Here is a 27,947-nt window from a genome sequence, read left to right on the forward strand (position 1 = left end):
ACCATTTACTACAACGTGTAAACTACCACGGTTGATAAAAACCGTTTTAAAAAAAAATCTGAGGGTAATATTGTAATAATTTTATTAATAACAAAAACGGTTTTTAAAAATCGACTTAAAATTATGAATTTAAAAACGGTTATTTAAAAAATCATCGTAATCCCTTATATCTTTATACTTTTTTTTGCTTTCTCTTTTTCATTTATTAGACAACTGTTAGTTTTAATTTTCTTGCTATGTGACTTTCTCTCTCTAGCGCATCGTGCAATGCACCCTTCTTCCCTCTTTCTCTTCCCTCTATCAGATGCCTCTTTCTCTTCCTATTCTCCACCTCTTTCTCTTCTCAATGCATTCTTTTGTAAAAAAAAAAAAATTTCCTCTTCCCAACAGGTTTCGAGAGAGACACCTCCCTTTCGCTGGCATGTTCACCAAAATTTTCAAAACCAAGAATTCTAGCTCAGAATAACAAAACCAAAAAAAAAAGAAAAAAAAACCCCAAAGCCATTGACATTGTCTCTCGCCAACACTTTCCTTCTCACACCAACGCCTTATCGTTCTTCGAATTCCCTTCGCCGCAGTTCCAACGACCCCAACTTCTCCCCAAACGGTTAGGTTTTTCGCGTCCTACTCGGATTCCTTGGCCGCAATTTCGGCGCCGTCCATTTTTCCCCCACATTGGCACCATCGATCCCTCTCTGCTAGGGAGAATCCCAGGAATTCTGAGGTTTCGGCGACGGAACGTGTTTTCTAGGGTTTCTTTGGAGCTGAAAGTGGTGAACCGAAGAGAAGAAGGCATCTGGTTCGAGCAACGTTTCAGTATGGTAGTTTGGATGATGGAGACACATACCCTCAGTTTCAGCTCTATTTGGATGCAACCAAATGGGCTACTGTGTCAATCTATGATGCCTTGAGAATTTATGTGAAGGAAATGATCTTCAGTGCACCCTCAAACTATATTGATGTTTGCATGTGTTGTGCTACCACTGGTTCTCCCTTCATATCTACCCTTGAGCTCAGGTCCTTGAATCTTTCTGTGTATGCCACAGATTTTGAAGGCAGTTTTTTCTTGAAAGTGGCTGCAAGAATTAACTTTGGTGCTCCAAGTGAAGGATGTTGTCAGGTATGGTACTCCCCCTTAGTATTTTCTTTTCTACTTCTTCTAAAGTTTTGGCACAAGAATAGAAAGTTTCAAATATTTGACATGATAGAACAAAGTCTCAAGGGAATCTATGTTTAAAATTTTGCATTAATGATAGCTTGATTAGAAAAGAAAAAAATCAATATATTTGGTGCCAGTGGCTTAATATCAATTTATATTTGGGAAAATTGATCTTTTCTTGCATGTCCAAAATATCTTATCAGGAACGGTAATTACATCAAAGATTAAATATTTCAAGTTTGATCACTAACTTACAACAATTGCATTGTTGTACTGATTGAACAGGTTACTAACTATGCTCTTATTTTACAACAAATTTTATAAATGCATTTCGCTTCTTATATGCTGAAAGTGTCCTAAAGAATGAAGGTGATCCATGTGTTCCAACTCCCTGGGAGTGGGTAAATTGTAGCTTCTTATATGCTGAAAGTGTCCTTTTGGGAGTTGTGTCCGAAGCTGGATTCCTTATTGGATTAGAAAGAAACAAGTTAATTGTTGCTTAATTTATATTAATTGATACTCTTGTAATTATTGCTGTTGTGTTTGAAGATGAATCATCCAAAATTGAGATGAATGAAGGTTGTGCTTAAATAATTATTATTATAAAAAAATCAAAATATGTTAATCACTTCTTATGAGACTTATGTTTAACCAATAAGATCTTAAATGGTTGACTTTCATAAGTATGTAGATAGGAATTTAATTCTCTTTGTTGAAAGAGAAATAAAACTCATTTTGATGATCTCTAGGCATGGAGAATTTGTTTTTAAAATCAGGTGCAGTTTTTGTTGAAAGAGAAATAAAACTCGTTTTGTTGAAAGAGAAATAAAAAGATTTTTCCAATCAGGTTTATGGAACTCCCAACTATAGGGTGCAGTTTATGTTTAGAGAGTCAAATGGAGCAACATTTTTAAAATCACAACTTCAAACGCCTGACCCTGATTCAGTTGATGCATCTGCAATTCTTTGGAAAAATCTCCAAGATAAAAAAACTTACTTAAAAATAAAGGTGATTCATACTCTTTGCTTTAGTTATTTATATTTGTTTTCTTAAGGTGCTAGATGCCCAACTATGATTGGTTGTTGTGGAAGCAGAAAATGATCTTAGACAAACTTTACCTACAATGGCATGGGATTAGATTCTTAGAATCTGACTTACAAAAGGTTTTATTTAATCACTACTTATTTGAGAGCTAGTCTAACAACTATGATTAGAAGAAAAAAAATACCAATCAAAGAAAAATAAAAAAAAGGAATTGTAGGGGCAATTAAATTACTATACCTTTCTATATTTTTGGTCTTAATAGATTTGAGAGCTCAAATGCAACTAAGGCAACAAAGACAATGCTCACATCTAAGAATGCATTAGATGAGAATAGCCTCGCAAACCCAACAAAGGTTCATATAACTTCTTTTATTCTCTTTCTTTTATTATAAACTAACAATATATATAATAATTAACTAAGCTAACATCTAATGTTTTTATGTTTGTTTTGTACACAGATTTCTGGCTATGTTACTGTTAACAAGGTTGCTGGTAGAGCTTTCCTTTACTGGCTCACTGAAGTTGCCCTAAATCCTCTCACCAAACCTTTGGTCATTTGGCTCAATGGAGGTTAGAACTTATATCTACTCAAACCCCTTATCTGATAAATTATTATTATTATATTGTCTGGAAGCATCATGTCTCGACTAATCTCTATGTAACATATAATTAAGTATTTTAAATTTTTTCAGAGTTAGATATGTAATGATTTGATATTATCTAATAATCTCTTCTTCACACACACCAAAGTTACTTTAGCATGCATTTTCACTACTACAAAAGTTGTTTTCTATGTCATGAATTCTACGATGGTTTCGAAGAACCGTCGTAGAAGGTGAACCGGTGACATGTTCGTAATTAAGGGCATGAGAACGACGACGTTTGCCGCTACCCGTCGTAGACATGCAACTGTTGTGGCAATGGATATTTAAGGGGGTAACTTACAAAGACGGTTGTTAGGCAAAAACCGTCTTTGTATCCTTAACGGTAGCACGTGCCAAGCACATGAGTGGGCCAACGACAATACAAAGACAGTGCTCTAGTGAGACCGTCTTTGTTTTTGTTAGAACTTTCACGTGGCAGCCACGTGATTTGAGGATGTAAATTCCAAAGATGGTCTTATCCAGATACCCGTCTTTGGATTGTTTATGGTTTCACGTGTAGGCCACGTGATTGGAGGCGTTCAAATACAAAGACGGTCGTCACACGACATCCGTCTTTGTATTGTTGGTTGTTCACGTGTAAGCCACGTGATTGGAGGCGTTGAAATACAAAGACGGTCTTAACTCAAGACCCGTCTTTGTATTGTTAAAGTAGAAACACGTCATCATCTTTGTCATTTAGATACAAAGGCGGTCTTAGCCCAAGACCCGTCTTTGTATTGTTGGTGGTTACACGTGGAGGCCACGTGATTTAATGCGTTAACATACAAAGATGGGTTTACTCGAAGAACCGTCGTTGTATGTTTTGTTCGTAGTTGTCATTCAACAACGGTCGTTGCTAGGACTCGTCGTTGTATCCGTAATTGTATCACGTTTCCGGCACGTGGTTGTTACTTTCCCTTTTTTTGGCACGGGGTAAGAGTTCTTTTGTCGAAATTTCGTCTGAAATACTCTTAGTTTGGCGCCCTAGCTAGGTAGACGTACAGACCATCGTCTTCGACAAAGAGCATTGTCTCCGACAAACACCATCTCCTGTCCATCGCGTGTTGTTCCGTTTGCAGGCACTGCCAACAAAGGTAAAGCCGCATTTTGGTCTTCTTTGTGTATCCCTTCATTTGCATGTGTTATATTCGTTCATTCATTTGACGATTCTGCTTCCTTGTCGTCTCAGGTCGTTAGTTGTTGTTGGTGCTCTACATCGTGGTGTACATTGTAGTCTTTAACGTTTGTAAGCTGTTTCCATAAGGTAAGATACATTGTGTGTTTTGTGAGAGAAACTGTGATTTTTGTTTAGGTTGTTATGTAATCTGAAGCTGTTAAATGTAACTTTTTTTCTTTTTTTTTTGCGTTTCAGTGGTCGTTGATGAAGCTGACTTGTGAGCATTGACTGAACGACCTTTGGGAACAGCCTCCTTGCGGGCATTGACTAAACGGGAAGATCATCACTTTCATTGAGCATCGTTTTGTGTAAGTTAGTACACTGAACTTGTTGAAAGCCGTCATGTTGTAAGGTTGTTATTGGGCTATGGTGGCTGCTATTGTCTCCTTGATCTTGTTTGAGTGAGGCAAATGGTGTGATTCACTCTTAGGGTTAGGCTTGGATGTAGTTGCTGGTCTGAGTTAATCTTTTGATATTTCTTTGTTTAATATTATCTAGGACACTAATTTTCTTCCTTTGTTGTATTTTCCCCTTTTTAGATTTTTTTTCATTTCTTCAACTGAAGCAAATTCAGTATCTTATGCATACTGTAGCACTACACTCAGTGTTTTCTTTCTATTTGGCTCCTTAACCTTGTGGCCACTGCCTCTGCTTCACTCACATTGAAATCCTAATTGAAATCCCCCCCCCCCCCTCTCTCTCTCACAAATGGACAAAAAAATCAGCCATGAAATTTGCAAGCAAAATTAAGTAGAATACAAATAGAACTCTTTACTAAGGATTGGAAACATAAAAATATTGTTCCCACTATATTTGATCAAGCATTTTAATGGAAATAACCTTCTTATTGCAAATCATATTGATAATGATAAGTGATAACCCCAAAGTTAAACAGTAAACATAAAGCAAGAACACCACACTCTAACCCATAGGACTCTGCACTTTAGAACTAATGGAGATACTAACAGTTATTTCCAAACACATCATATATTTATTTAGGTTATATTTAAGGTTTGCTTACCTCCAAGATTATTAGTAGTATAGAGATTCTAGATCATTCTATTTGATATTAGTCTGAGATAATCAGACAATCAGTATAAGTGGTACCATAATGTGGCCACTTTTTTATTCAACTATTTGCAGCTTTTAAATTTAATTGTACTTTCTTGACCCTTGGAGTTGTAGTTTAAACTATAAGAATCAACTATTGTGATTTATGATGACCTCCAGGCTTTTTTTGGTGTAAAGGAGGAAAATAAAAGGAAGGGATACAAACTAAATAAAAGAAAGGAAAGAAAGAGATATTATTTCCATGTTTGTTATTGTCTAATGAAAAAGAAAGGATGCTTCCTTTTGTTTGGTTTCATCATGAAAAATAATGGAAATGCAAGTTAATAACATTGAGATGGATAAAAAACATGTTGGGCCACTTCACGTTGTGGGACTCATTAATTGTTTCTGCATTACAGTCTCTCCATTTCCATCCTTGATACTGAAATAGAGATGGTGTCTGATCAAAATGTATTTTCCTTACTTTCCTTCTAGAATGACATACCAAACAAATAATTAATTGTATGCTTGTCCATTCATTACTGCAAGTTATTTCACTGGTCATTGGTGTTGTGCAAATGCTTAAAAATATGTAATTGGGCTTCTCAATTATTGGAATAAATAGAACCCGGACTTAGACCTACAACATAAATACTTCACAAATGCTTGTAATTTTAATTCTAATTCTGCTCTTACAATTTTTGTTCCTTAGAATACTTGATATTATATTTCTTTTACTCTAGATGTGATCATTATTTTTATCTTAAACATCCAAATTATTGATATTTTTACTTACCTGGTTCAATTACTGAATGTAAATGAAAAAGGATTTATTTAATATTTTTAAAAATTATTGGGACTTTGTTAATAAATATTAAACTACAATTATATTAAAAAACATTTAGGGAAATATTTAATACTTTAACCCACAAGCGTATTCTTGCACTATTTGTATACTTGTCTAGATGAGTAGAATCAATAAGACCATAAGCACATAAGCATAGAGCTTGACAATTTAAAGTGGAAAGCCAGCATGCGAATATTTATTTTATAGATTAATAAATTGGTAAAAGTATTAATGATAGAGTAAATGCTTTCAAATAGTAACCAATTATGTATGTTCACACTTGATACATTTATATATTTTCAATTAGTAATAATTTTAGGACTTTTCTGAATAGTTGGATATATATAAAGTAAGCACAAGGAAATTGGAGTAATAAAAAGAACATAAATATACTGGAAAAGGTTACCCTTTTTGCCAATCATAATTGGAGTCCATAATTAGCCTGAATTGAAAAAGGCATATGTAACATAACCAGTATGAGAACCATGTAACCTTATGACCAGCTAGCTCAATTTTTTTTTTAAACAAAAATTCCAGTTTCACGGTGTCCACATGAAACACCCCACCCCATTTTACAAGCCAACCACTTGCACAACAACAAAGCAAGAATGGAAAAATAAAATAGAAGGGAACTCAAATCACAAGAATAATATACAAAAGCTTGATCAAGAAGATTGAACAGAGAAGCTCAAAATAAACAATGTTCTACTAATATCATATTGAATTTGCAGTGAGTTCTTTAAATGAAAAACTCCCTCATTGAGAAAGAGAGAGATCATGGTCTGCTTTGGCCTTTCTTTATTTTAAAACCCTTTTCTCAGTTATATTTTAAACTAGTAATTAGTAATAGTGAATAAGTACCAGTGGTAAATTTCAGTGAAGTAAATTTCAGTGAATAAGTGCCAGTGCCATATTTCTGGAAAACGGAAGCATGTTAGAAAATAGACACATGGTAAATTCTTTTGTTCCTTTCATTTAGTGTTGAAAAGGTGGTGAGAGTGACAATTAGATAAGCTTCTGGTGGTAGTTGCTGCAGGGAATTCTTTGATTTTGTGTAGCTGATAGCTAACTGGAATAAAAGAAAAAGCTTAATTGCAGGAAATAATTCTGATACCTCTTTTATTTCATCACTATCCTTTTTATAGCCATTTCATACAAGATATTTTGGTAAGTTGTTATAACAAAATTTTGAAATTAATTAACTACTCAGGTATCAAGTAAAACATGGAAAAAAAGCTTTTAGCGCAAAGTGGAAGGAATTCTACAATCTTCTATCGAGCTTGCAGCTCCCCTGGTCCTTATACGAAGTCACTGAGGTACTTGGGCCTGTGTGTGTTGCGTTTTGGTGTGTTATTGCTTGTGCTATTTGTAGTCATGATTTCCTCTTGGTTGGAATTGTTGTGTGATGCTGTTATCTGTGTGATGTCTGGTATTGTTGCGTGTTCTGCTATTTGTAGTCATGATTTTGATCAACATGTTTATTTCTATCCAATGTTAAACTTGTCACTCACACTTGCACTCTAATAACCTTCCTAATTAAGTGTGACTCACATGGTATGTTTCCTCAAGTGGAGTCTTTTCAAACCACAACTATCCAATGGTGTTTATAGAGCTTAACTATTGCTGACAATACCATAGATGTACTTAAAATTGATGATAATGAAACCAGCCATTAACAAATCAGTTTCAGATTCGGCTAATTTGCTGTGTTAGCTGAACTGAAACCTCAACTGAAGGCAAGAACTTCTAGTTTGAATCTTCCTAATTAGTTAAATTGGCCCGTTTGTTCAATTGAAGTAAACTGACCAAAACACTCGATGTTGGCTGAATAGGGTTTGGGCAGCCGAATTCGAGAAATTGGACAGTTAAAAGTGATTTTGGTTTTGGGACCTTTGTAGTGAGTTTTGAATCCTAGGATAGAACTTCTCCCTGTGGCCAATCACATCGCAGGCAAAGCAAAAATTACCAAGTCTCTCGCAATTAGATTCAATCATCTGCCACTCTCCTTTAGGTTTGATAAGCTTCTTCCCAGTTTTGAGTGGATTCCTCAATCCAACTAGCACCTTAATTCTCATAAACGGTCTCGAACCTCCAGTGTTGTTCTTAGAGTCATATTCTAAGAACTCCCTAATGAAATTCTCCATGTGTTTCCCAACCATTGGCGTGACAAAACCTGTTGGCACATCATGCAATTGTACCACACAATGGAATATTGAACAGAGGAATCTGTGTCAACATGTCCCCTGTGCTTAATCTTCCCCGCACTAGCATGTGGTTGTCAAACGACCATGACGCACTTTCTACTATGCGCTCCACATCCAACCTATGGTAGAATTAGAACATATGCATCCCTTGTGGGATCTCTGTGATTGCCACTCCCTTCATGACCTCCAAGCATCCGCCATCCTCCTTCATTATATGTCCATTGATCGATTTATCTGTCAGGAAGTGTCCAGCGAGACAAAAGGAGATGTCTGTTGTCGCCTCATTGGCTTCTTCTAGATTGAAGGTGAAACCCTCCTCCTCCTCCACCACTATCAAGAGTCTCTCAAACTCGTCCTCCATACCTCCTAATAATACTTTGCTCCCTCTCTAATATGGCTCTTAGAGTAGAAAGGAAGACAAAACCCTAATCTCTCATGCAAAGAGAAAACAAGACTCTAGCTAGCATATTTTTATTTTATTGATTCAGAATTTTGTTGAATGTTAAAAGATTTATGCTTAATTGAACGTTAATAGTCGTTAGTAATTTGAAATATACAATAGTAAGCCATCTCCATGGTGATAGTAGGAGTATGGTTGAGTCGGGTAAAATTTAACTTCAATTCAACAAGATGAAATACACTTTATTTTATTTTTGTTTCTGAAGTTTTTTTATATTTTTTTAATTTTTTAATAAGTGTTTATAAAGAAACTTGTTTAAGTGGAACTTAAATATAACAAGTTGAGAAAGTGAGGACCAGGTAAACCTTTGCTTTATTTTATTGCCTACTATAATGTTGATTTATTGTGATGAAACCTTATTCTAAAAGTTTGTATCGTGATAATACTTAAGAATTAAAAGATTTTTTAAAAAAATTGACGACGACGACAACAATAATAATAATAATATAATAGTTCATTGAATATAGTCCATTATAAGAGTATGATTTTTTATTCTTATAAATTCAGACTTTAAAAAATCTATATTATCACATATGTAAAACTAATATTGTCAAAATGATTAAAAATTAATCATTTTAACACATAAATTTTATTTTTTACAATGAAAAGTTTAAAAATATTAAATACAAACACACAAAAACACAAGTACATGTAAACATAGTATTCACAATGACAAAAAGGATACTCAAATTTAAATAATTATAAATTTATATATATTATATAATTTTTTAAAAATTTATACAAATTTACATCACTATTGTTAGTTGGATATAAATATAAAAAAATCATAATAAATTTTAATAGACTTCATATTTTTTAAAAGTTTTTAATGTTCTTCAAAAATAAAATACATATTTGTTATTGTTCTTATATTATTTTATAAACTCAATTCATTATACTAATAGGAAAATTTATATTCAAAATCAAATTTAGGATAAGTAATTGATATACTTTATAAACTGAATTTTTTGAATTTGGTTTAATTTTATGAAATAAGAAATTTAGGCTTGTTTAATTTAGTTTTTTTTTTCACTTTGAGGATGAATTTGCTGCTGAGTTATCTCCCCAAGAAAGCTATCCGTCATTGCTATTTCAGAATCGAAGAGTGGTCTCCTCCAATTCAGCTGCCATTCCCAACCTGAATTTGTGATTGTCCCCAACTGCTGTATGGTTTGCTGTTGATGGCATGAAATCTAGTATAACCTAGGAAATTTATCCCTTAGTGATAGGTCGGTGTTTGTCCAATGCTTCTCTCATAATCACTGATTGTCTTTCAGATGATTTATTGGCCTCAAATTTCAGTGAAGTAATTTGCATTTATGAAGCTTTGAGATTTTCTTTGGTATTTCTTAGCTCCCTCACAACTGTCTCGATCTCACCATTTTGGTCAAACAATTCCTTATCCACACCTTCAATGCTTCCCTCCACCTCTATAGTCTTGTGTTCCAGGACTTCCCCTCCTTCATTGATGTGTTCTTTCATTCATCATGCATATCAGTCAAAACCAGCCTCCAATTTTTTTTTTATTGAAGAGTCTTTATTTTTCAAGCTCAATCGTCAGTTTAGTAATTTCTTCTTCTGAAAGTCTTAACTTCTCATTCACAGTCATCAGTTGTTGTTCATATGCATTAATTTTGGTATAAACATCTTCAGTATTCTGACTTCTTGATCCCCTACATGATCCATCTACATGTTCTTCTTCCTGCATCCATAGCCTATCAGTGCTTGTACCAACAAAACACTCCTCTATATTTGCTTACAAAATTTTATAGGGTAAATATAAAGACTAAAAGTGGTCGTACCTTAAGATGTAGACTACTAGCTTGAGTGTCTGCAAAACATTATCCATTTTTCTCAGTCACGTATAATTTTCTATTTTCCTTTTCTTCTCCGGAGGTAACAGAATGAGAAGAGAGAATTAGAGGTTCAATGCTATAGAAAATTTAGTCAAACAAAATTAAATTTTCCATATCAACAAAAACCAAGGGTAGCTCTATCAATAGCAAGTACAGCTAAGGAAGCATATTTTTAGGAAGAAAAAAAAAGGAAGAAACTTAGACTGGATGTTCTACTAAATATCGCAAGAATATATATTGCACCTTTTATCCATGATTGCAAACCAGAATTCTAAAAGATTTTTGACACCATTACCATATAGCCAAGCGTGATAGGATCTTAACACTCCCAATATCAGGACTAAGATTTTCCGCACCATAACAAAATTGAGAATATTGCGGTAAAAAAAAACTAGCAAGATTTCTATGTTCCTAATTTAAGTCTGTTTTGGTGCTTATCTCTTTTGGTGACATTTGGAACTTCACCCTCCTCGAACATCATCCTCATCATCGCATTCTGTGCACTCCATTACTTATTGAACTACTCAAACCAGCATCCAACCAAATTTGTCCCCCGCAACTTGAATCTCTAATCTGTCACTGCTCAAGAATCGTTGCTTTTGAAAGTATATGTAGTGGGGATAAATAGCCAGCTAATGTCAAACAAATTAAAAGAAGAAAAAATAAAGTGTTATATGATCTAATGTGTTGAGGAACACCTTGATCTCTGATTCAGAAAAAAAAAATACTTTAAGAAAATAAATAAAATAAAAACAGGGAGTATGATGAATAAGAAGGGAGTGAAAAAAAATAGCACCCCCGTTTATTGTGTGTCTTTATCAATTTTGGTCTAGGTTTCGTATTTGTGTTGGGCTACCGTGTCATGGATTTAGATTGGTCTGCAATTCTGTAGAGCGCAAATTCATTTGAAAAGAAGTAATATACCGAAAATGTAAAATAATTAGAATACTTGAAACACATGTTGCTAATCCTTTTCATCAAGAGTCTAGACTTAGCTCTTAAACACTTCTCGATCTGCTGCGAAATGGTCCCATCTCTCTCTACTCTCAGTTCTTTGTAGGGTAAGCTATTTACTAGGTACGCAAGAGTGAGTAAAAAGCTTATTCAAATGGAATATCGAAATATGATGCTGAACAAATTATAAAACTACTAGTATAAAACAAAAAATAAATAAAAGAAAACAGAAGATGCTTCTAATTCATCACATGCATTATCTTAATTTCATTTTGTCAATCGTGATAAACTTGTGAGATCATTATTTGACTTTGAATTCCGAACATATAACCTATATATGAATATAATTTTATGTCAAATTTTGCACATATATAAATATTTATTTTCATAACTCAAATGATTTATAGCACGATCGAATATTAAAAATATAACCATTCACTCTATAATTTAAATATTTTTGTCAGTAATTTGCTGTAAAGGCATGAAAATACTGCCTTCAGTTCCAGAAAACAGAAAAATGTAAGCTCAGCTCATAAAAAGCAGATCCATAAAGGCACAAAAGAATGAATCTGCTTCTTCCACTCCCTTTCAAAATAAAAATAGATGAAAAAGCTTCAAATCTTTCCTGAGACCAAAAAGCCACAGTAGAATCAACTTGCTCAAGTTTCTTGTCAAGTACAGTATACACTTTAATAATGTAGAAAGTTGCTGCACATTCCATAAGCTTCAAGGCCATCCAAGTAAACATTAATATCTGTTTCACATCCAGTAGGGAGGAAGCATATGAGCTATTCAAATACACAATGAGCATATTGCGGTAGCAGCTTGCAGGGATGAAATTTTGTGACATTCGAATGCCCCTAACAAACTTACAGAAACATTTACACTTATCCCTAGATAAATGACCTCCATTATAGAAGGGATGGATTCATTAATCATAGGAATATTAATCTAAACATTTAGACATCCAACCATTTTACTGCCTTAATTGTCCCTTTCATATCTTTTGCAAGCTTGGGGAAACTACTAAAGATAATCATCTACCCATCTTTTTCATTGTAAATTGGTCAGGAGTTCAAAAGTATCCTGTATGTCATTCAGAACCAATTCCTTGTAGGCACAATGTCTTTCTTTCCCTGTCTCTATCTACTCCCTGCTTGATAACAAATCAAATCAATAACATTTGATATTATACCCAGAAAGAGATGTTACCATGCATTAGTTTCTTTCTATATCTACAAACTACTAATTAAGACATATTATAATGGAACTTACATAGTAAAATTTGCTAGAAAATTGGTGCCAACTCTCAATTAATTCTGTCACATCATCAACAGCCACACCAAGTTCCTCAAATAGCTTACTAAGAAGTTCATTATAATCTAAATCAGGAAAAAGTGGCATCAGTCATGGAGGGTGAGGAATATGAAGGGTGACAGAATTTGGTTCTACCTCACTCCCTTTCCAATTCTTTTTTTTTTGTTTTCACTTTCAACCTATGTTTTCCACCGCATTATCATCACTGACATTCCTTCGCTAACCTTCAATTTATTTGACACACTTCCTTCCCCTCCTTCATAGGAGCAAGTTAAAACTAAAATAAGACAGAACATTCCAATCCTCGGGTCAAAAGGAGCGGATCCCATATGTTGTTGTTTAGTCCCATAAATTCCGGTTGCTTATTTTGTTTAGTGTAGAGGAGGTAAAGCTTGTTGTATAATTAACTTGAGATGTATAATTAACTTAGCTCGTTTATAATCTCCTTTTTAATGTTGCGATTGATGTATAATTTGGTGTTTAGTAGAACCAAAATCAGCACACGGGTTCTCATGCCAATTTTTATACTTCAGCGACCTCATGGACCTATTATGATTTGCACATTCTTATTCTTAAATATTTTCTCCATTTGTTAAATTTCATTGTTTGTTTGTTCATTTGGCTTAGGAAAATTTTCTGCAAACAACGAATTTCAGCTTCTTACCTCATAATAAGTTGTTGTTGTTCTCGCTGCCATCATCGTACTTACTATTACACAACACTAAGCATGGACCGAACTTGGATTACAACACCTCGCATAAGCGAAGCGTATCAACAAGGGGTTGAAGAGTTTTTGTCATTTTTCCAAATAAATTCAGCAACCACAGATGCCAAGTTTTTCTGCCCTTGTGTTAAATGTGTGAACGGCAGGCGTCACTCGTTGGATGACATTAAATCGCATCTGATATGTGATGGCTTTAGCCCCACGTACACAAAGTGGATATGGCATGGTGAGTTGGTTGGTCATACAGCAACAAGTCGACCTCATCCGGTTCAGCTAGAAAGCGGAGATCGAATGGAAGACATGATATGTGATCTTGGGCAAGAGGGCTTTCGGGAATGTCATGCAGATATTTACGATGCTCTTCAAACAGATGCGCAGACGCCGTTGTATGTTGGATGCAAAAGCTTTACTAGGTTATCAGCTGTGCTAGCTTTGGTTAACCTAAAGGGTAGATTTGGGTGGAGTGACAAAAGCTTCACTGAGTTGGTTTTGTTATTGAAAAATATGTTTCCTGAAGATAACACCTTACCGAAGAGTCACTACGAGGCAAAAAAAATATTATATCCCGTTGGCTTGGAGTACCGAAGAATCCATGCATGTCCGAATGATTGCCTTCTGTACAGAAATGAGTTTGTGGATATGCGATTCTGCCCCACTTGCGGACTTTCATGGTACAAGGGCAACGACGGGGAAGGTATTGAAGGTTCAGCCACCGGTAGTAGTCGTCCAGCAAAAGTTTGTTGGTATTTGCCAATAATACCTAGGTTGAAGCGGTTGTTTACGAGTGTACAAGATTCTAAATACGTAAGGTGGCATGTAGATGAAAGAAGAATGGATGGTATGATTAGACACCCCGCTGATTGTACACAATGGAAGACATTTAACTCCTTGTATCCAACTTTTGCACAAGAGCCTAGAAACCTAAGGCTTGCGCTTGCCTCGGATGGAATGAACCCCTTTGGTAACTTGACCACCAATCATAGTTCGTGGCCGGTATTATTAATGATTTACAACCTTCCTCCATGGTTGTCCATGAAGCGCAAATATATGTTGCTCTCTATGATGATAGCTGGTCCAAAACAACCTGGAAATGATATTGATGTGTACTTGGCTCCTTTGATAGAAGACCTGACCAAACTGTGGGTTGAGGGGGTTGAAGTGTATGATGCAAATGCAAAACAGTCATTCAACTTGCGTGCAATGCTCTTCTGTACGATTAACGATTTTCCCGCTTATGGTAATTTGAGCGGATATAGTGTCAAAGGACACCATGCATGTCCTATTTGTGAAAAAAATACTTGTTACATTCAACTAACCCATGGGAAGAAGACAATCTATACAAGGCACAGAAGATTTTTAACCCGAAATCACCCATATAGGCGTTTGAAAAAAGCATTTAATGGAGATAGTGAGCTTGAAATAGCGCCTAAACCATTATGTGGACATGATGTTTACCAAAGGGTCAGAGACATAGATACTACCTTTGGTAAGACACAGAAAAAGGACTTGTCTGTGAAGAACATTTGGAAAAAAAAGGTCAATATTCTTTGATCTCCCATATTGGTGCAATATGGATGTTCGGCATTGTTGGGACGTTATGCATGTGGAAAAAATGTGTGTGATAGTTTGATTGGCACCCTTCTTAACATTAAGGGGAAGATCAAGGATGGTGTAAAATCCTGTCTGGATTTGGTTGAGTTGGGTATACGGGAGCAACTACATCCAGTTTTACGAGGTGCTAGGACATATTTGGCTCCAGCATGTTACACAATGTCCACAGCTAAGAAAAAAAGTTTTTGTCATTGTCTAGTAAATGTCAAAGTTCCTCAAGGATACTCTTCAAATATAAAGAGGCTTGTGTCAATTAAGGAATTGAAATTGATTGGGCTGAAATCCCATGATTGCCACGTACTAATGCAACAACTTTTACCAGTGGCCATTCGTGGAATCTTGCCTGAAAAAGTTCGTAATGCCATCACTCGATTGTGTTTTTTCTTTAATGCAATCTGCAGCAAGGTTATTGACCCATCACAGTTGGATATTTTGGAGAATGAAGTCGCCATTATTGTTTGTGAATTGGAGATGTATTTTCCCCTGTCATTCTTTGACATAATGATTCATTTAATTGTTCATCTGGTTCGCGAGATTAGGTTGTGTGGCCCGGTTTATTTACGATGGATGTATCCGGTTGAAAGGTTCATGAAGGTGCTGAAAGGATACACAAAAAATCAATATCGTCCAGAAGCAAGCATAGTTGAAAGATATGTTGCTGAAGAAGCAATACAGTTTTCATCAAATTATATAAGTAACGCACAGCCAGTCGGGGTTCCTCAAAATCGGAATCAACCCACAACTCAAGGTAGGGGAAGTCAAGGATTTGATGTTGTCACCATGAATTTGCAAAGGCTGTCCCAAGCTCATCTATATGTCTTAAACAACACAGCAGAGGTCATGCCGTACATACATTCTCACAAAAATGAATTGTCAGCTAAAAACCTAAGAATGAACAAGATGAGGTTGTTCCAGGAACATAATAGAACATTTGTGAACTGGTTCAGGCAGTGTATTTTTGCGGATGATACAACTTCTGATACGCTCCGACTGTTAGCCCTTGGTCCAAATCTTAATGTGCCCACCTGGCAGGGATATGATATCAACGGCTATGCTTTCTACACAAAGTCTAAGGATGCACGAAGTACCATGCAAAACAGTGGGGTTAGTGTTGAGGGTGAGGCAACTCACTTTAGTAGCGTTTCTGATAACAATCCCATTAGCGTGTCAATGCCGTACTATGGAGTCATCGAAGATATATGGGAGCTGGATTACGGTCAATTTAGAGTTCCTGTGTTCAGATGTCGATGGGTTAATGCGAATACAAGGGTACACAAAGACAAAATGGGCTTCACTTTAATTGACCTCAAAAAAGGTGGTTACAATGATGACCCATTTATAATGGCAATGCAGGCCATACAAGTTTTTTATGTTGAAGATCCGTCTGACCCTACTTGGTCTGTGGCTATACAAGGCAGAAAATTTTATATGACCGACTATAGTCATTATGCAGCATTCGATGTGACTGATATGCCACCTGTCAATGACCAAATACCTGGGATGGAGGCCACCGACAAAGATGATGTTGAACATGCAACTAGACATGACCATCACGAAGGGCTATGGGAAAATAACGACACCTAACTTCCTATCATTTATGTGGTAACCCACTCCACCTACTGTTTTGTATTGTTATGGGTTTGATTTAATTATCACCTTCAATAACACTCAACCTGCATAACTGCCTAATTTAGTGAGAGTAGGATAGTGTAAATGGGAACCAATAATGGGTATCAAAATTTTGTCTTAAGGTGTTGCTTTCCTTATTTTTTTGTTCATAGTTGTAATGTCAATTTTAAGATGATGTTTTTAAAATTTTTTTTTTTTGTGTGTTGTACTCTGATATTTAAGTAACACATTCCATGTTCCTAATCTATGGATTTTTTTGGAACAGCAGCATTACAGCAAGTGAGGGATCATCACCAGCAAACAGTGCTCATTGTAAGTATGCATGCTTAACATACTTTATTTGTGTTTGCATCTCCTTACGAATAGTATTTTTTTATCACTGAAGACCATGCTCTTGTGTTTGCATTCTGTGAAATAAAATTACAATTGTTTAAACTTATTTCTATTAATAAATATTTATTTGAATAAAATAAATAATATTTTAAATATATTCAAAATTCCAGTAAAATATTTTAAATAATATTTTAAATATATTCAACACTCAACTTTCTTACTCTTTTCTTCTCCCCTTGTGCTATGCTTGCTGGAATATCACAAACAAACTCACTGTGCCACCACTCTCAACAACCATCATAACCCATTCCTCTTTCCTAGTCTCATTAGGAAACAGTGCAGATCGTAAGAAACATTTTTGAATGTCCTTTTCAATTAAATTGTCATAGCTACGTTTTAGTACGCTTAAGACCTCTTCTCCCATCTCCAATCTGTCAAGTATATTCAATGCATGTCTCCACCAATAGATCTCATTTTTCCCTTTCATGGTTCGAGCCATCACACTGATTCCAAGTTGTAAACCATCACATTTCATTACAACAGATCTTGCAATCTCTAGTACATGAGGGGGAAGTCTTGCAGGTGTTCCACGGTGTCCAAGTTTTAGCAAAAATAACTCCCAAGCTTCTTCACCAGAGAGAGGGTGCATTCTTATTATATTATTTGGTAGGCAATCCATCTGTAGACACACATGTTTCAAACGAGTTGTGATAATCAATTTAATGCCATTCACTTTAAGAGGAATCCCCACCTTTTGCAGATCAATATATTCCCAAACATCATCCAAAATAAGCAGTGTTTTTCCTCTTTTCTCCAACTCTGACGTCAAAATTGTTGCTCTAGTCATCTCATCTCCGTAAAGCTTAACCTGTATTGTTGCTGCAATGTCATGTTGCAATTTGAAAGTGGTGAAATCATCGGAAACAGTGACCCAGAAGACATCCTTGAAAGTCCCCTTTCTTTTAATCTCATTCTTGAAATGAGTTGCCATGAATGTTTTTCCAACTCCCCCCATTCCATCTATGCCAATAATCAAAACTTCCTCATGCTCCAGAAGATCCCACATCTTCTCCATATTTTCATCTCGCTCATCTAGCAACATCCAAGGCTTCATTAGCAATAATTCATCAAACTCATCACCCAATTCATAAGGCTCGGGGAATTCATTAGTCGACCCAGACTGATGCAGTGAGTTTTTCACATCAATAGCTCTTTTTTTCAGGTCCTTTAGTTTATCCAACCAATCGTCATCTTGTCTCTTGCGCTTATTGCCCTGGAACTCCAGCCACTGTAATTTTTTATCAATGTTGTCTTCTGCCCTTGTTAGTCTGGATAGCAACTGATTTATAGTCAAAGCATCATCACCATTGCTACCTCCGTTCACAGTATGATCTTTTACATCACCTGTTTCATTGTTTTGGTTATGCTACATTCTTAAATTTTTTTTGTTGCTCCTTCACTGTAGAATAACACAACTCTCTCGTGTGTTTTAATGAGTCTTTAGACAGAAAATCCTATTTTTAAATTGATTTACAATATATTACGTCAAAATAATTTATTTAGAAATATATTAAATTAAAAGAATTTCATAAAGGAATTATTTTACCCAAATAAAGAATATATTTAAAAACTGAAAGGAATTAATTTAACTGAAATAATTATCTCACTGTGCCTCCACTCATCTCAACTTGCTGGAATATACACAATTGACCAATTCTTCTGGAGAACGACCACCCTATCATGTCTTTGTCATTCCAATTCTTCTGAAGAATCTCCTTTGCAATCATGTCTTTGTGATTCCAATTCTTCCTTGCTTCTCAAAACAGTACCCCCTCCCGAGGCTGCTGAACGAATATAATCTCAGCTTTTTCCGTGGCACATTAGTGATTAGTCACTCCAGATGGACAAAAAACATTGCAACCAGGATAAAGATCTGTCCCTTTCCCCGAAAAAAAAAAATATGACGCGAATTCGAGTCAAAGATTAAACACTTAACTTAAGCATAGATCATCAGATAAATATGGACTGAGAATTCGAGTCAAATTTAAAACCATAAAATAAATCCGTTAGCAAATTATTACATTTGTTATTTCTTTAAATAATTTTTAGAAACCAAAAAGCTGTTCGAAGTACAAACCAAATTTGATGCGAATTTACCCAAAAAAAGTTAAGAGAAAACATACCAAAGGTACATAAATATATATAGGCATTGAATGCCTAGTTTCACATAGATGGCAAGTTGATAGTAACAAAAAATGAGATGAAAGGGATTACAAAAGGATTTTTTTTTTCTTCCCATTATCCTTATTTGATATAATGTCAGTATATTAACAGGACCAAAAAGCTAATAAAGGGGCGAAAAAGAAAAAGGAAAATTCATTCAAAACATAACAAAGGAAGTTTGAGTTAGTACAGTGTCAGCTGCTAGGTATAGCTACGATTCTCATGAAATTATGACTGTCAGTCCAACTCATTCAAATACTGCATCAGCTAAAGGGACTAGTCCGTCCTTTGCTTCTTTGCATGCTAAAACAACATCGCCACTATTGTCCTTCTTCCCCTTTCATCATTATATGCACAGATTCTCATCCCAGCTCGTGCATGAGCTCATTCCATTCCAAATATTGGCGTTTGAAAGAGACTTGGTTTTGCATGGGATTGGAATGTGTGCAGGGTAGGTCCAATCCAGTTTCCATAACCAGCACTGCTCTCATAACTAGTATTGCTATTTAGAGAAAATATGGGCGTGGCAAATGGGATTGAACAGCTTAAAGAAGAAGAGGAGGAACCACTGCTTCCATTTCCATGACCATGACTAGTTTGTTGCTGAACAAAGATGCCTCCTCCACTGAAAAACGCGGCATTGTTATCGCTGCCGGTACTTGAGGGGGCACTTGAGAACTCCATGTTGAAGGGTGTCAAACTACTAGCAGTGCCATTGTTGGAGGATGGAAAAGTAGTTGTAGTAACAGTACTAGTAGTGTTCCTGATGCCACTGTTGTCAAGGGGAGTATTATGGTACCCCAAGATGGACCAGTAATCTGAAGGGTCTTGCTTAATGGGTATGGCAAAGCTTAAGTTGGAGCTTGAAGGTTGTTGCTATGATGCAAAGGTCACCGATGAAGCCGATGATGGATCTCCATCGGATTGGCTTGGCTCATGGCTTTTGCTCTCAGATGCAGAATCTGTGGAGTTCTTGTTCTTGCCAGATAAACCACCAATAGGAAGAGTACTATTTGCAATGCTCTTCACGTCGTAGCGACTCATGTCAAAGTTTGTTACTGCATTTAATCCCCTGAATTTGATAGCAGCAATGTCATAGGTCTCAGCAGCTTCTTCTTGGGTGCCTAATTTTTTAAACAATAAAAAAAATGCCCAAGTTAATTTTACTAATAGTATTAAATCACAAACTATTAAAATAAATAAACATGAAATTGGACTAGTGGTAAGGGATTTTGGGCTATTTTGTGTATAAAAAATAAGGGACTTGTTTCCTTTTTTTAAAAAAAAGCACATGTGTAGAGGATGGAAAAGTAACAAACAAAATAATTGATGACAAAATATGGAAAATATTGATTTTGGGCCATGCTGGTGGTGTCTGAATCAATTTATTTTTATTCATTCAGAATCAAAAAGATATCCGCTAGCAGCCAAAATGAATGAAAAAGAGGCCACATAACGTTAAAACGTGAAAGTACTAGACAAATACCTCGTTACTCCTCTGTATATAGAGGCCCCTCTAGAGAAACCACTGCTCTTCCTATTATACATGGAGGAGGAAAATGAATTAAACATTTTTCTCATATACTCTAATTAATGTTCATGATAGTATTTTCGTAAACATTTTACCTACGAAATATGTTTAATTAGGTCTATTAAGTATTATCCATAAAAGTGACAGATGTAAATAATATTCTCTGTTTTATTTTTTATTTTTGCTCAAAACAAGACATCCCATGGATGAAATATATTTTATGTCTTAATATAGTCTTTTCCATATGATCATGGAATGTGATCCTTGTCAAGATACTTGTCAAGACATCCCATCTGTTAATTTATTATATAGTTTTATTTTTTATGCATGTATTTTCTTTGATCTTGAGGAATGCAGAGCCCTGTCCTTGCTTCACTGCTTTCCAATCAACGAGTCTTCTGCATCAAGGTGTACATCCTTAACACCAAACTCCTTTTGGAAACCAGGTCTAAAATCTGCTAAGAAGCTTAAACAAGCTTAAACAGCATTTGACTTAGCACACCTTTTCTTCACTGTGCATCAATCTTGAATCATGAAGTGTTACTGTTATATCACCATGTGTACACACCCTATTTTCATTATGTACATGCCCGGTGCCTATAAATACATGTCTTCCTCAAATTTTGGCACCTATGTCATTTTCTTTAACAGGAATCAAGAGACTCATTCTCTTTAATTTTTAGGCTGAGACCTTGTGAAAATAAGAAATTTTATCTTCAATTCATGTGCTGGATTTCCACTTCTCTTCTGTTAATTATTCTCTTTTTGCTATGTTTTGCTAAATAATTAGGTTAAGGGAAGAACACTACCAAATTGAAGTTGAAATCGTGTAATCCAATTCTTGCAATTTCAATCTATGGTTTTTTTATGTTCAATTTGATTCATTTTCGTCATTCATAAAGTCATTTTAGGATTTATCTCACAATAGAAAAATTGGTGAATTGTTTGGGTCTGAAGTAAACAACACACTCATTAACAGGATTGGGGTTGTTTCAAAAGAAAATAAGGATTGCGATTGATTGTTATGTGATTTTTTTAATTCCTAAACCTATTGCATGTGTCAATTGAACTCACCTAAGGAAATAGGACTTTCGATTAACAGGTAGGTATAATTACCAAGGGATTGGAATTGACCTAACTTTGTGATTTTGATCATCACTTGGGCATTGAAAATTTGAAATCTGAATTAAGAGCAGGACTGATTGCATGATGTGAGATTGAGATGAACTGGAACCAAATATTCTATAAATAGTTTTTACCCTTTTTTCTGAATTTCACTTGTGTTGTGTGAACTGTAATCTTTGTTTACTTTCAAAGAGATGAACCAGCAAGCACATTCATATTTGCTAATAAAGGACAGCGTACAATATTCCAAATATAGTAGACAATTACACTTGCAACAATTTGTGTGTTTGTGTTTATCTGTATCATAAGTGCTGCTATAATCACTGAATGCATAGACAAACAATGGTAATAATTTGTGTGCAGTAATGGTTACTTGCTGACTGTTGTCCTGATGTATTTTGTTTCAGCACGGTCATTCGAATGACGACACCCCCGCCATTACCCACACAGGCTGAGATTCCTTCTGATGGGACGTCTAGGAAAGCTAGACAAGCCACTCGGCTAAGAAGGTTGACAGCAAGAACATTGGATCAAGCAAGGGCAACAATGAGTGTGAATCCAGCCACTGGTAGAGGATCCGGACCTCACAAGGATCAGTTTAACAGTTATCTTGGAGTTGTGGCACGAGACAAGATTCCAATTGTTCACTCTACCTGGAATGATGTACCTGAAACACTGAAGAACATGATATGGGATGACATATTGGTAAGTCCCTCATGCTGGTAATTTAAAATTTGTTACAAACATTCATGTTTATGCATTTTATTTGCACACATGTTTTGTAGGAAAAATTCGACATCCCCGAGGGTGATAATGCCAAAAAGAAGGTGATGTCAACGGTGGCAACGCGTTGGCGGCAATTTAAGTCGGCGTTGACAACAAAATATGTGTATGGTAACACTGACGGGCAAGCAAAAGATGATCCTTTGGTTAAATATGGCATTGATGCAAAAGATTGGGCTGAGTTTACAAAAATTAGGCAAACCCCTACCTGGCAGGTATCTTACAAACTGTTCATGCTTTTCCTTGCAACACATGTTTTGCATCATCGTTGACAAATGCTTCTTTTTTAATTTCAAGGGGATACAAAAAAAGGCACAAGAGATTCAAAAATACAATGACTCTCCACACTTGTTGTCTAGGGGAGGCTATGAGCTGCTAGAAAAAAAATTAATGGTTGAAAAAAGGAAGATACAAGAAGAACAAGCAGCATTTACTGAGGACCCTTCATTGTACCTCCCACCATCACCAATTTCTAGACACGAGAAGTGGAAGAGTGCACGCACAAAACAATATGGCCAGATGACATCTCAAGCCGCCAAAGAAATAGCAGACAAAATTGTAAGCAACTAACATAATAATTGTTACTCACAAACAAATCAAATACATCAATGACAACTTCCTTTATACGTTGATCTTGTTTTGTGTTATTTGAACAGGACTCTTTGGAAGAGCAAAGCAGACAGGGCAGCATTGTGCCTTCGGGACGAGATGATATTTTGAACATGGCTATTGGAAGACCGGAGCATCCTGGTCGTGTACGTGGGGCTGGGACAGGGGTGACAATTACACGGTACTTTGGTCCAGCATCGCGTCGGTCTACCAGTTCTTCAAACTCCATCACTGTAGAACAGTTGGCTGATATAATTGGTAACCTAAAGGAAGAATGGCAAAGACAGGCTGAACAAGAAAACATTAAAAGAGAGGAGGCGTGGATGAGGAGGGTAGAAGAGGAAAAACAGCGCACTATGGACACATTTAAAGGACAAATACAACAAGCTATCAAGTTGGAGTTGTCTCAAATTGCATCACAACATTCAGCCTCACTTCAGCCACATGATATACAAGTTCTGGCAGCAAGGGTAAGCACGAAGGGAAGCTGTGCAGCAGCAGAGACAAATGCATTAGGTAAAAAACCCTCTCACTTGAATGGCGACAACGTCGGCCTGCATGTAACTGCCGAGAACTCCAACAAATTAGTGGCAGTGGGCATACAGTGCGACAGCTTTGGCACCATTCACAACGTGCCCTACGCTGATGATGTTGTTCGGGTGAGTGTGGTGGAAGTTATTTTCGGAGATGCGGAGGTTCCGATCCCTACATCAGAAATAAAGTTTGTCAATGAAGCTTTAGGGAGTTTTGTTTCATGGCCAAGACACTTGGTCAAACCCATGTTGGCTAAGGTATGTAATTGTTTAATGGATAGTAACATTAATGACTTTCTAAAATGTTTACTGACGTAACTATTTTTTTAATGTTTTGTAATTCAAAAAGGAACCACATAAGGATGTCAGCTCACCATTGAAGACTGTTGAGGAGGAAAAGCTAGCTGAGGTTATTGATCCATTAGGACAGTTGGTGAAGAACTTGTTCGACATTTACCAAAGGCCTGTTGAGGTGTCATGGGATGGTGCTAAATTTGGGATCAATAATGTCAAAGATGGCTTCTTCATCACACACGCTGATGTGAGCGAGATCATTTTAGGAGACAAGTGTTTAAACATCTCCATTCTACAGTTATGGCTTATGTAAGTGTATATGTTTATTAGGTCAAACATTTCTACACTGTACAAATCACTTACTTTAAATAACCTACTTTCTAATTTTATGAAAAAATGTTTTACATAGGTTTATTCATGATTGGAGTGTGAGCATTGGTTATGGAGCATTGTATGGGTTCCTTGAACCTCAGTGTATCCACAATGCAAACACTAGACGTCAAGAGTGTGAAAATTACATTGGAAGGTGGTTGAAGGAAGCAGCAAAACAAATTTATATAACACCTTATTTAAATCAGTAAGTTGAGCAAATAATGTTGGTCAACTACGGTTATGTTCAACATATTGACTGAATGAAGTTCCTTTATCTGTTCAGGGCCCATTGGCAGCTCCTTGTATTGTGCCCATGTGACAATGTAGCGGTTTGGTTTTGTTCTTTGCGAAAGAAGCTGGATGCTGCCATCAAGGGTGCAGTAAACAGGTTAGTGTTGCCTCTACCATGCCTCAATGACATAATGCAATCCAAAATCAAACCACCAATGATCGTAATGCTTTGTTTCTATATTTATAATAGTGCAATGAAATCAGTCACCAAAACTGCAGAGGGAAAGCCACCTCAGCATGGGCCTCAGTGGATTGAAGCAAAGGTACATGTTTATTTAAATTCAAAATGCCATATGGATGTCATTACACTCATGCGTTGACTGAATTCACTACCTTATGTGTGTGCGTATGTCCTGTAGAGTCATGTTCAAACAGGAAACTACGAGTGTGAATACTATGTTATGCATTGGATATGGTGCATTGTAAGTGGTGGATTGAAGGATGGCTGGATTGACGTATGTTTCTCATTATTGATTTACTTGTTAATGTAATTAGACATCATTAGTTTTGACCTGATTCAATGTGATTTACTAATTTCATATATACATGTGCAGTGGTTTTCTGATCGATCACCGATACCAGAAGAGACCATGACCACACTCCGGCATAAATGGGCGGCATATTTTATCCAAATGAAGAAAGGCGAACCAAGACAGAATTAGATAACTTAAGAACAATTTTCATTCTAAGCAGAATTTTTTTTAACTACAATGCGCAGTCTTCCTTTTTCATATCTATTTTATGATTAAACTTCAATTGTAGTGATGGAACCAATTTCCTATATCCAGCCCTTAATTGTGGGCGTGCGTTGAACAGTACATTGTATGACTTAATATTTTTTTGACTTGAGTTGTATATTTGATAAGTAACTAGAATGAAATTAATTTTCTCTATGCTTTTTGTTTGACTTAATATTTGATAAGTAACTTCTTAAGTTGGACTTAATTGTTTATCATAATGTTGTGGTGTGTTTAACATTAAAAGTTAGAATTGCTGAGTTTAAACACAGGTAACTTCTGCTCAAGGTGGTGGTGACAAGGACTACAAGCTAGCAGGTACCCCCAGCTCCTTTGTTTAAACCTGCAGGTCAGCTCAAATCATGATTCTTCTACAGAGCTAGAATTGCTGACTTTGTGGCAAGTTTGTTGTTCCTCTAAATTGCCATCTTAATTCTCATGGGTTTTTTTGTTTGTTTGTTGTTGTTGCTACAGGGGGACACATCAACCAAGCTGTGATGACCATGGCCTTCAACATATCTTATTATAAGGTAATCAGGTCAATAGAGAAATGCTTGAGTAGTGACTAGGGATCCTTAATTAAGTTGTCTGTCCTAATTTAATGAGTTTAAAATAATGAGTAATTATGATGATGTTTTTATTCCTTAATTATGTGGTCTTATGATTAAATTTGACTAATTAAATGTATATTTGTCCCCATTTTTAGGATCATGTTCATCACTATTCTGGTGCCATTATTCCTACTTCTGCGGCTATAGGTTTGCACTTTTATCCTATTTGGGAAGCGGCATCTATTGATGAATGGTTATATAACGGCGATCCTTATGAACTAATTGTTCTACACTTCTTACTTGGTGTAGCTTGCTACATGGGGCGTGAGTGGGAACTTAGTTTTCGTTTGGGTATGCGTCCTTCGATTGCTGTTGCATATTCAGCTCCTGTTGCAGCCGCTACTGCTGTTTTCTTTATCTATCCTATTGGTCAGGGAAGCTTTTCAGATGGTATGCCTCTAGGAATTTTAGGTACTTTCAATTTTATGATTGTATTTCAGGCTGAGCATAATATTCTTATGCATCCATTTCACATGTTAGGTGTAGCTGGTGTATTCGGCGGCTCCCTATTCAGTGATATGCATGGTTCCTTGGTAACTTCTTGTTTGATCAGGGAAACCACAGAAAATGAATCTGCTAATGAAGGTTACAGATTTGGTCAAGAGGAAGAAACCTATAATATTGTAGCTACTCATGGTTATTTTGGCCGATTGATCTTCCAATATGCAAGTTTCAACAATTGTCGTTCTTTACATTTCTTCTTAGCTGCTTGGCCTGTAGTAGAACACAATTGTGCACGTATCATATATAACTTGAACAGGCATCCGATGGTACTGCATAATGTGCTGATTTAAAAAAAAATCTTCTACGACGGTTCTTTCGACACGATCGTCGTAGAACCTGCAAATTTCTACGTCGGTCACTGCCACGTCACCGTAGTAGAATTCACCATATCTTACAATGGTCATGAGACACGACCGTCGTAGAATGTACAATAACTACGACGATCATTGACAGAACACCGTAGTGGTATTCCGCCAATTAACAGTGGAATTCACAATCTATTACGATGGTCTTGTCCACACGACTGTCGTAGAATGTACAATAACTACGACGGTCATTGACAGAACACCGTAGTGGTATTTCGCCAATTAACTGTGGAATTCACAATCTATTACGACAGTCTTGGGATACGATCGTTGTAGAATTCCCAAGTAGCTACGACGGTTGTCTGCAGAACCCCGTAGTAGTAATAAGGCCATTCACAATGGAATTCACAATCTATTACGACAGTCTTGGGACAAGACCGTCATAGAATTCCCAAGTAGCTACGACGGTCGTCTGCAAAACACCGTAGTAGTATCAGGGACATTCTATGATGGTCCTTAGGACATAACCGTCGTAAAACACGGTTGTGTCTACGACGGTGATGTCCACACGGTCGTCGTAGTCTTTCTTAATTTCTAAGACGGGGCTGTCCGGCAGCCCGTCTTAGAATTGTAGAATGTCTACGACGGTTTTGCATAACTGTCGTTGAAATTAATCGAATTTACTACGTCGTTGCAGACGACGACGGTCTTCAACCGACGTAGAAGACTGTTTTTAACCGACGTTGAATTCTGCTTTTGTAGTAGTGTTTGATTAAGTGAGAGCAATTGCATGCAAATTCCTTAGTATTTTTTAATTGTCTATAATAATCCTAAAGTCACTGTTATATCGCAATTTTTTAATCAACTGTTATATAACCCATAGATTAGTGTTATGGTTTACTTTGCTTTCTATTTGGTATTTTAATCCATTTGCTTTTAATTAGTAATGCTAATAAACAATGTAAAATACAGCTAATACTATTCTGCTACCGACATACACTAGTCAACAAAAATACAGG

At 36.1% G+C, this 27,947-nt stretch overlaps 4 protein-coding genes and 1 long non-coding RNA gene across 5 annotated transcripts; 3 read left to right on the plus strand and 2 right to left on the minus strand.

Annotated features, from left to right (window-relative positions):
• The first annotated feature begins 293 nt into the window (after positions 1-293).
• Positions 294-25,635, plus strand: LOC114383431. The gene is made up of 17 exons (XM_028343110.1): positions 294-1,120; positions 2,467-2,557; positions 2,663-3,942; positions 4,038-4,112; positions 4,221-4,333; positions 7,133-7,238; positions 16,946-16,989; positions 22,297-22,594; positions 22,675-22,887; positions 22,970-23,230; positions 23,329-24,072; positions 24,164-24,417; positions 24,518-24,685; positions 24,764-24,868; positions 24,962-25,034; positions 25,131-25,226; positions 25,326-25,635. The coding sequence occupies exons 8-17, from the start codon at positions 22,310-22,312 to the stop codon at positions 25,431-25,433; spliced, it is 2,307 nt and encodes a 768-aa protein (XP_028198911.1). The 5' UTR covers positions 294-1,120; positions 2,467-2,557; positions 2,663-3,942; positions 4,038-4,112; positions 4,221-4,333; positions 7,133-7,238; positions 16,946-16,989; positions 22,297-22,309; the 3' UTR covers positions 25,434-25,635.
• Positions 13,441-14,988, plus strand: LOC114384099. The gene is made up of 2 exons (XM_028343769.1): positions 13,441-13,885; positions 13,955-14,988. The coding sequence occupies exons 1-2, from the start codon at positions 13,441-13,443 to the stop codon at positions 14,986-14,988; spliced, it is 1,479 nt and encodes a 492-aa protein (XP_028199570.1).
• LOC114384100 (probable disease resistance protein At1g61300) lies at positions 17,252-18,797 on the minus strand. The gene is made up of 2 exons (XM_028343770.1): positions 18,713-18,797; positions 17,252-18,414 (listed from the first exon to the last, which is right to left on the minus strand). The coding sequence occupies exons 1-2, from the start codon at positions 18,795-18,797 to the stop codon at positions 17,252-17,254; spliced, it is 1,248 nt and encodes a 415-aa protein (XP_028199571.1).
• On the minus strand, positions 19,359-20,858 carry LOC114383432. The gene is made up of 2 exons (XR_003660506.1): positions 20,720-20,858; positions 19,359-20,357 (listed from the first exon to the last, which is right to left on the minus strand). It is a non-coding gene; the product is annotated as an uncharacterized LOC114383432 (long non-coding RNA).
• Positions 25,536-27,448, plus strand: LOC114384101 (photosystem II protein D1-like). The gene is made up of 5 exons (XM_028343771.1): positions 25,536-25,574; positions 25,781-25,826; positions 25,983-26,038; positions 26,215-26,889; positions 27,353-27,448. The coding sequence occupies exons 1-5, from the start codon at positions 25,536-25,538 to the stop codon at positions 27,446-27,448; spliced, it is 912 nt and encodes a 303-aa protein (XP_028199572.1).
• Positions 27,449-27,947: the final 499 nt, after the last annotated feature.

Source organism: Glycine soja, chromosome 14 (assembly GCF_004193775.1).
Source record: "Glycine soja cultivar W05 chromosome 14, ASM419377v2, whole genome shotgun sequence".
Classification (NCBI taxonomy): domain Eukaryota; kingdom Viridiplantae; phylum Streptophyta; class Magnoliopsida; order Fabales; family Fabaceae; genus Glycine; species Glycine soja.

Excerpts from the sequence above, each read along its gene's own strand:
- LOC114384099 (XM_028343769.1), top strand. The coding sequence starts at position 13,441 with ATGGACCGAACTTGGATTACAACACCTCGCATAAGCGAAGCGTATCAA. Across the intron at positions 13,886-13,954 it reads AGCTTTGGTTAACCTAAAGG|ATAACACCTTACCGAAGAGT; the intron begins GTAGATTTGGGT and ends TGTTTCCTGAAG.
- LOC114384100 (XM_028343770.1), bottom strand. The coding sequence starts at position 18,797 with ATGATTGCAAAGGAGATTCTTCAGAAGAATTGGAATGACAAAGACATG. Across the intron at positions 18,415-18,712 it reads CAGAAGAATTGGTCAATTGT|GTGATGTAAAAGATCATACT; the intron begins GTATATTCCAGC and ends ACAATGAAACAG.
- LOC114383431 (XM_028343110.1), top strand. The coding sequence starts at position 22,310 with ATGACGACACCCCCGCCATTACCCACACAGGCTGAGATTCCTTCTGAT. Across the intron at positions 24,073-24,163 it reads TCAAACCCATGTTGGCTAAG|GAACCACATAAGGATGTCAG; the intron begins GTATGTAATTGT and ends TAATTCAAAAAG. Across the intron at positions 24,686-24,763 it reads ATAACACCTTATTTAAATCA|GGCCCATTGGCAGCTCCTTG; the intron begins GTAAGTTGAGCA and ends TTATCTGTTCAG.
- LOC114384101 (XM_028343771.1), top strand. The coding sequence starts at position 25,536 with ATGGAACCAATTTCCTATATCCAGCCCTTAATTGTGGGC. Across the intron at positions 25,575-25,780 it reads TCCAGCCCTTAATTGTGGGC|GTAACTTCTGCTCAAGGTGG; the intron begins GTGCGTTGAACA and ends GTTTAAACACAG. Across the intron at positions 26,039-26,214 it reads TCAACATATCTTATTATAAG|GATCATGTTCATCACTATTC; the intron begins GTAATCAGGTCA and ends CCCCATTTTTAG.